The sequence below is a fragment of the Salvia splendens genome, chromosome 2 (genome assembly GCF_004379255.2).
Source record: "Salvia splendens isolate huo1 chromosome 2, SspV2, whole genome shotgun sequence".
NCBI classification, from domain to species: domain Eukaryota; kingdom Viridiplantae; phylum Streptophyta; class Magnoliopsida; order Lamiales; family Lamiaceae; genus Salvia; species Salvia splendens.
This window is the reverse complement of record NC_056033.1, coordinates 31,904,005-31,912,276: the sequence shown is the minus strand read 5'-3', so window position 1 is coordinate 31,912,276 and position 8,272 is coordinate 31,904,005. Positions and strand designations below refer to the sequence as shown.

Below are 8,272 nucleotides of genomic sequence, written 5' to 3'. Positions count from 1 at the left end.
ACGGCTATCGACTCGCCAATGTGGAGGTACTCGTCGAACATGTCGGCCGCGCCTCCGTACGCCAGTTGTCTGATTGCGACAGTGCACTTCTGCAAGGGCGTGAGTCCGGGTTTGCCAGCTGCATCCTCCCTGATCCTAAAATACAGGTATCTTCTCTCTAAAGCACCCACGATGTGCAGAAACAGCGGACGATGCATCCTAAAGCGTCGCCGGAATAAGGCTTCCCCAAAACGCGGTTGAGGAGCGAAGTAGTCTGCATACAACCGAATATGTGCAGCAATATGGTCACGGGGTACTGTAGTTCGACGATGGATCGGCCGAGGTACCGCAGCCTGCTGCCGCCGCTGCGCCCTCTGCTGTAGCGGCCTATCTATCGCACCTTCCACAGCGACCTCCAATTCATTCTCACTATCACTAGACATTCTAGATAGACTTGAAATTAGAGATGTAGAGAGAGAAACTTGTTAACACAAGTGGTGCGAATGAAATGAAGTTCAACGAGCCGTATATATAGAGTTTTAAAAAAAATATTTACCGGACGTCCGATCCGGACGTCCGACCCACTCCACAATGGCGGACGTCCGCCCGCCCGTCGCCCGCACGTCCGAGGACACCCGACGTCCTCACGGGACGTCCGTATCCGACCTTCGACGCTCCAATGGCGGACGTCCCGGTCGCCCGTCGCGGACGTCCGACCGGACGTCCGCCATTAGAGATGCTCTGAACAATGGCAATGAGCCGGATTCTCCTCCTCCACCGATGTAATTGAACCGCGCACGTGTCACCCTCAACACATGTGGCCTCAAAACTCCTTTCCTTGTTTTTTTTCCTTTTCCCCTTTTACTTGAGAATTGAGATTCCTTCTCTATCGGATTCTCCTCCTCTCCCACAAATTTGCACAAGACTAATCTATGGCTGAAACCACCTCCACGCTATGCTTCTCCACCTTGTCTGCACCGATTCCCTTCTCCGTCGACTCTTCCTCCCGAAATTGGACTTCAACATCTTTTGCTACCGCACCTAAATTCTCTTCCCACTTTCACCGTCACCGATCGCCCTATCTCAGCCTCACCCTCAAAGCCTCCGGTTCTTCCCATTTCCTCGGCGACGATGCTTTCGGATTCTATCCATGGGAGAATAATGACTCTGCTGATTTCTGTATTTCTCTTTAATGAATTCATTCGATCGTTTTAAATTACTCTTGAAGATTTAGGTATAAATTGAATCGTAAATTTTGCTATTTCTTCTTTCTTTTAAATATTTGCTTTTTTTGTAGCTATACAATGGGTTTCGGAGGAAAAGATTACGTTATTTACTTCTGACGGGCTGATTCAGATCGGCGGGAATCTTGTCCCCCGCCGTGTTTCTTCTGCTGATGTACGTCTTTCTTAATTCTGATCCATGGTGATTGATTTTTTTGCAGACTTGATTCTGATCCATAGTGATTGATGTCATGCCCAATGTTCTTAATTCCATTTGTGGTTTCTGTATAAATGCTTTTAGTCGGATAAAAACATTTTTTATGTTGAACATAGGAATGTAGTGATCTTCTTAAAATATATTAGTACCTCTACGCAACGCAGAGCCTGCAAAAGTTTGTTTCTTTATATGTTCGTCGACTGATTGATGTTAGTTTATGTCTGTTATATGTCTAGATCCAAACTATACACTCATCTCATGCCATATCTTGCAAGTGCTTCTGGTATTAGCTTTTTAATCGTAAAAATGTTTTGTTATGACTATTAGAAGAGGGTTTACTTTCGTTGATACGAGAGATAGATGGATGAAAATACCATCTGTCTTTTTATGGATTGATTAATTTGAACTTGTTTCTGTTATGACCATTAGAAGAGTGTTTACTTTCGTTGATACGAGAGATGGATGAAAATACCATCTGTCTTTTTATGGATTGATTAATTTGAACTTGTTTAGTCATATAATCCTTCAAATAATCATATGTTTTATCAAAATCTATCACAACAAGGAAATTCCCCCTTAGAGTCCCAGTGCTCCCCTTCCTTCTACCCTATATCTCATTTATGTGAGTCAAAGATTATTTGCGGATTATCTCAGGAAGCTATTTGCAGATTTTTTGCATTTCCTTCACAATTTTCATTGTTTCCCCTTAAGTTTTATTTTCTAAATTTAGTTTCTCGGAATCTTTTGTTGCTTAACGAATGAAATGAACTATGTAATATATATTGAACTTTACCATGCAGAAGAAACAAGGGAATGCAAAAATGTCCCAGAAATCTCAACGGTATCAGGAGAGCAAGTACATGGATCCAAACCAAAGCCTATGTCTCGGGGCTCTGTTTGATATTGCAGCAACAAATGTAAAATTCTTACCCTTGTGGTGTCATCTTACATTTCAAACTTTATGTTTTAAACCTTTTGACATCGCTCTATACTAGGGACTTGATACTGGTAGACGCCTTTGTATATTTGGCTTCTGTCGCTCCATTGAGATGCTTTGCGATGTAGTGGAAGACACTGTCTTGGAGCATGGTGGAGAGGTACAAGTTATTCTGTTTGAATAAAATTTGGAGTTCTTTTACTTTTTGGGTGGGGGACTCTATTCTGATCTCTTTAATGTGCTCACTTGGATGTTATTTTCTAAAAACCACTGTTGATGGGTGAGGTGCCTATATTTCATGTGGATTCTGAACTAGGGTAGGCTCTCTCATATGGTGGGTGTTACCCCTTGCACTTGCTTAGCCCTTCCAAGGCTAAGTATCTAGCTCCATCCTACTCTAAATGATAGTAATATCTACTATCTGATACGATCCCCTCCAATCCGTATCACTATCACAGAAATGTTATTATTCTAAGTTTTAACTTATGGATTTGCCGGAATAAAGTTGAGGTAGAGACGTAGGGTACTTCAGGAGAACAACTTAATTACAGAATACTTCAACCAACCTATTAGCCGATGTCACTGAAGTCCAGATTCTCTTCCCTTGTTCTCCTTTTTTTGATGGCAAAGGCGGCATTTTGGGGGATTCACATAATGAGAAGTTGGGAACTCTGCAAAAAATCTCTGAAGATCTTTAAGCAAGAGTGCTAAGAAAATAATGTGCTAAAGAAGATGGTTTGCCTTACTGAAAGTATATAGCTTAAATTACTGATACTCGTTCTGGTATTTTTTGTTTGTTTGTCGGTGTGGATGCGGGTAGAGTGATCTGGTTTTTCTGCATGGTTACAATATCCAAAGCAAGATTGGCATCCAGAATATTAAATTTGCTCATACTTAATTTATATATAGCCTGCTAATGCATAATATTACTTGATAGTCCTTCAATAAGGGATTTGCAGGTGTTGTCATCTGTTGTGATCTACATTGTCTTTTGGCAATATATGGATTGATCTGATGAGTATTATACTCAATAATAGATTGTCAGATCCAGCAATGTCTGAGACAACTTCATTAATATTCATAGTTGGGTCAGCTGAAATTCTCATCTGTAGCCCGGCCCCCAACCACCATAGTCTTCCTTCAAACATTGAATGTCTAATTATAAACTTTGATTGTTTTTCACCAAATTGACGCGACTCACCCCATTAGAGTTTGTGTTTGAAATCCAGGTAGTGGCAGCAGAGAAGGCAAGCAAGGGAGGGTTGCATGAAAAGCTAAAGATGACTGTTGCAGTGCCGTTACTCTGGGGAGTTCCTCCAGCATCCGAAACCCTTCACCTCGCCGTTAGGAGTGGAGGTGGGATTGTGGACAAGATCTATTGGCAGTGGAACTTCCTGTAAATGATCAAATCCTTCTCACCATATTCTTAAAGATTATTGTAAATAACATTGTGTACAAAATTCCAATTTGTAACTAATCAAACGTACTCATACGCTGTCAATATAATTAAACGATTCTTCCAATAGCTTTCTCTTTCTCTGCATTGACTTTATGGTCATGGGACATCGACAATTTCGTATCCACTATACTCTCTGCTGTTATTGATCCAGTTCAGCTTTTCAACACAAATTCATTGCATCTCGATGCACTTTAAGGAGTTTGAAGTTTCAAAAGCATACCTAACATTTGACAAAGGTTTCAACATAGTAAATCAGTCCAATAGTAATTTTGTTTTGTGGAACACAAGACTTTGTTGCCACCTTAAGTTATAAACAATCAAATGTTTCAAAATGTGAAAATTTTCAGAAAGACTTTTGTCCCTAAATATTGCTGCCTTCATTACATAATTTACATGACAGCTCAGATAATTCTATATTAATCGCATTTTTCTTACTAATAATTTATCACTCAACTTTAACAAAAGTATGCTGTTGTTTCAAATGTTGGCGACTATATATGCTCTCCATTTTAGACACATTTATCCCATCTGAAGATAGCCAAAGATGACAGTATTACATTAAAAAGTCTCGGTTTGAAATTTATCAAGTTAACTAAATTTTTCAACACTGAAGAAATGTAGGCAAGACCTTTGTAATTCAAGAATATCATTTGATTACTACTCCATTTTTTAGAAATACTAACATTTATTTAGGGAAGGCATCAACAGGGTAAAACTCTCCCTTGATGCTAGTAGTGAGGCATCTAATAGTTGGCAGCTGCAATAATTTATGGTTTGTTTCTTTCATAAGCAGACAAAATCGATGAAAAGGTCAATGCATTAGTTTTTTTTAAAAGCTAATTGCTTTTCTTAATTAAACTTATTTCAATTAATTTAAGTTATATAGCTTTTTTATCAGCAACCTATTTTATTGTTTATTATATCAACGTCTATTAGTCTTGGTCTTCCTTAAAGTGGGATTTTTTTTCTTTTACTGCGTTAAAACAAGTCGATGAAATCAAGTTTAAATAGTGGTGTGCTTGTGCACATGTATTTTGTCATAAAATCAGGATATATTCAGTCATTAATGAGCTTAAATTTATAGAATAAAAAAAAATCAATTAAGTGAATTTATTGGATTGGTTGCACAAGGTTATGGCAACTAGTCTTACTGGAGGTAAAGATTATTGAGTTGCGTGAATTGTTCAAAATCTTCATTTTTCTGTGCAAATAAAATCTGCATTATATCTTTGACAAGGACTTAAAATCAATTTTGAATTCAGGGCATCTCAATCATTAACCAATGTTGGTGTTAAACTATATGAAAGCCTGTCAGAACACTGAGATAAGGATTGAAAATTTGAAAATATTTTGCTTGAAACATTAAAAATAAAAACACAGGTTCCTTGCACAGGTGTACATGTTAGATTGAATAAAAAATTGCAGAACTAATCAAACAAATTAAGCTCGAATTTCATTAAAAAACTGGTACTCATATGTTAATGAATCTTGATTCCAATGGCAAATGGCTTCTGTCAAATGCAGAGAGTAAAAACATTTTCCATTATGTACTATCAAAGCAAAGTTTTTCTCACAGATAAAAAAAAAGGACATCAGTCAGTAGTACAATGTTGTTGCTTGTTCTGTCTTGATCTCATCCACAAAGAAGTTGAGATTAGTGGAAATGTGATTAGTGCTAATCAGCTGCTTAATATCTTCCATGCTGTAATCCAGTGGATTTTCATGGCCAAAACAGTTCCCACTTACATGATCTCCCTTGCTGGGATCATAGAATTTTTGAGTTTCATCATCGACGCTTAAATAGCTCTGATGATGAAACCCTAATTGGTTGCCAGTGTCTGAGGAGCTGCAGCTGGCTTCGTTGCCTCCGAAGATGACTTGATTGTTGTAACTCCGGTGCAACGGGACCTTGTCTCCAGCGGTGTATCGCAATTGATCATATGGTGATGAGATTTGGGAGGTGAGATTTGGAAGGAAAGGAGAGATTGGTGTTGGCCTAATGTTTCCTCCTAGTAGTTTCTTCTTCAGCTTCGTGTTCCAGTAGTTCTTGATGTCGTTGTCTGTTCTGCCCGGTAATTGGCCTGCTATTATTGACCACCTGCACTCACCACACTTCATATATATTAATTCCTTCGCCAGAGATTAAAAAAAAAGATAGGGAGATGAAGAGAGATTACCTGCTTCCTATGCGGGTGTAGAGGCTGCAGATGATTCTATCTTCATCATCAGAAAACTCTCCATGTTTGATGTTTGGTCTGAGGTAGTTGAGCCATCTTAATCTGCAGCTTTTCCCACATCTTTTCAGACCTAATTTTAACATGGAAAAAAGCACTAATTAAGCATTCACAAACACTAATCAATTAATTACCAAAAGAAACTAATCAATATAAATATATAAATAAATACCAGCTCTTTGAGGGAGAGCAATCCAATTGCCAACAGTAGTGCCATGCTTCTCTATGTAAGCCTTTAGCTTTGCATCTTCTTCAGGTGACCATGGCCCTTTCTTCACACTTGCCTTGTCACAACATGGAGCTCTTCCCATCTCTTTCTCTCTCTCTCTTTCTAAGAAAATATGTGGTGTTTGTTTATAAGACTTGATCTTTGGAACAATGTGATGATGTATGTACTAGTATACATTATATCCTATTGAGAGAGATACACACAAGTCAAAGTAGATGCACTTAAATTTCAATTAAAAAGGTCTAATAATCATCTCTCTTGTGTGATTAGAAAAAAAGGAAGCTTAAATAATTTAACCATCTCTCCCATGTGCAAACACAAAGACATTCACTGTTATCTTCTTTCCATTGGATCCATATATATGCTGCCAAATTAGTGCCATGCTATTCACAGCTGAAAAAGATTAGTCACTTAAAGTTTCAATTTTTTTTAGTGATTGGTGGTTTAATTAACATTTATTTATGAGGCAAGTCATAGCTAGGGCTCGGCGCAATTGTCAAAAATCGATAGGTCCCCACCCAAATTTTTTTTGAATGCCACTAGCATAGTCTATTAATTATTTGACATACTATACATGTTTGTTTGACCAACTTGTATTGGTTGCTAATTTTGTCAAGCCTTAATGAATGTGCCTGATGAACTCACTATCAGTAATACTCGATTATATAAAGTGGTCGGAGTACTAATATATACAAAAGGATCATTAATTTTCGAACTAAAAGTATTATTTTGTATAATTCTTTCTCGTGGTCTTTTTTCTATGAAAAAGGTTCATTTTTAGTTTGTCTCCAGTTATATATTTGCTTACTAGTAGTTAATGTGTATTGAAATGACCCTTGTCAATATTCTGGGAGAGGTCACATTAAAGAGAACTGTGATATTACAAGTTAGGTTAGTAGTATTTCATTTGCAAGTTAGTCTAATTTTAAATGGGCCTTAGAAACAATTTCAGGTGTCACGCCCGCATTTCCTAAGGATAGGAAGTACGGTGGACCGCGACTAGGGGAGGAATAAAGAAGCGGGGAAGAAAGGGGAGAACAAGAATACTTGACCCGAAACGTTTAATTAGAGGAAGTTCATTTCAAAACAAAGTACTGTAGCGACATTTCTAAAGTTAAAGTAAACAGAGTTTAAATGAAAACATTGTATCGGATTACAAAGCAGCGGAACAGACCAAGAGATAGATAATGCCGGGTATGACGACACGACACCATCCAAAAGGCAAAGTAAAAACACAATTTTGACTTTAATTGCTCAACATCCGTCATCCCCATCGTCGCTCAACCTGCACATTAAGAAAACAACATGCAGGGCTGAGTACTTATTACACTCAGTGGACACACGCCAAAGTCATAGTTTGTCATGCCATATCAGTGTAACCTTGGGGTTTTAAGTGTAAAGAAAATAACCCAAGTACACTAAAACATATTTCATAAATTCGACTGCGCAGTCATTTTCAGCTATTGCCACCCTTATTCCCACCATCATACACTATCTGATCCAACGGGTGACAAGGGGCGTGGCCACACCCCAGGTCAACTAGACCGGCCAACTTGCTCTCAGATGGCTCCCGATCTCGTGTACACTAGCCTGAGGGTTCGCAGCCCAACAGACCCGAATTCGATTAAACATATGTGGTAAACCACTTCAGATAGGTTTCAAAACAAAACAGTTGGCAAGAAAAACAGTTCATCTCCATAAACATTTCCGGAACAACGTCCGTATTAAAGATAACCCACAAAATAGTAGGGTAGAAAAGCCCACCTCAATTGCTTAGCTTTTAAATAGTTCCCTTCTTCAACCACAATTTCCTCGTAAAAGATCACCCTTTTGAAAGATAAATAAATATCATAATTAGAGTCAGGAAAGACGAGGCTTAGTCAACAATGCATGTTTTCTACGTGGATGACTTCAATATCTAGCACGTTACACATACACACACTTAACAACATCCTATAAGTCAATCACACAAAATCACACGTCCGAAACACACC

At 38.3% G+C, this 8,272-nt stretch overlaps 2 protein-coding genes across 2 annotated transcripts; one reads left to right on the top strand and one right to left on the bottom strand.

Annotated features, from left to right (window-relative positions):
- The first annotated feature begins 818 nt into the window (after positions 1-818).
- Positions 819-3,879, top strand: LOC121792209. Its single transcript, XM_042190068.1, has 5 exons — positions 819-1,158; positions 1,277-1,377; positions 2,220-2,336; positions 2,415-2,516; positions 3,586-3,879. The coding sequence occupies exons 1-5, from the start codon at positions 912-914 to the stop codon at positions 3,754-3,756; spliced, it is 738 nt and encodes a 245-aa protein (XP_042046002.1). The 5' UTR covers positions 819-911; the 3' UTR covers positions 3,757-3,879.
- Positions 3,880-5,243: 1,364 nt separating this feature from the next.
- Positions 5,244-6,597, bottom strand: LOC121768048 (transcription factor RAX2-like). The gene is made up of 3 exons (XM_042164394.1): positions 6,222-6,597; positions 5,993-6,122; positions 5,244-5,913 (listed from the first exon to the last, which is right to left on the bottom strand). The coding sequence occupies exons 1-3, from the start codon at positions 6,358-6,360 to the stop codon at positions 5,412-5,414; spliced, it is 771 nt and encodes a 256-aa protein (XP_042020328.1). The 5' UTR covers positions 6,361-6,597; the 3' UTR covers positions 5,244-5,411.
- Between the last annotated feature and the right edge of the window lie 1,675 nt (positions 6,598-8,272).

What these genes read in the sequence shown, in the direction of transcription:
- LOC121792209 (XM_042190068.1), top strand. Translation starts at nt 912, where the DNA reads ATGGCTGAAACCACCTCCACGCTATGCTTCTCCACCTTGTCTGCACCG. An exon ending in GCCGTGTTTCTTCTGCTGAT is followed by an intron (nt 1,378 to 2,219) that starts GTACGTCTTTCT and finishes TTTACCATGCAG; the next exon opens with AAGAAACAAGGGAATGCAAA. An exon ending in TTGATATTGCAGCAACAAAT is followed by an intron (nt 2,337 to 2,414) that starts GTAAAATTCTTA and finishes GCTCTATACTAG; the next exon opens with GGACTTGATACTGGTAGACG.
- LOC121768048 (XM_042164394.1), bottom strand. Translation starts at nt 6,360, where the DNA reads ATGGGAAGAGCTCCATGTTGTGACAAGGCAAGTGTGAAGAAAGGGCCA. An exon ending in TGCTCTCCCTCAAAGAGCTG is followed by an intron (nt 6,123 to 6,221) that starts GTATTTATTTAT and finishes TGTTAAAATTAG; the next exon opens with GTCTGAAAAGATGTGGGAAA. An exon ending in TACACCCGCATAGGAAGCAG is followed by an intron (nt 5,914 to 5,992) that starts GTAATCTCTCTT and finishes TGGTGAGTGCAG; the next exon opens with GTGGTCAATAATAGCAGGCC.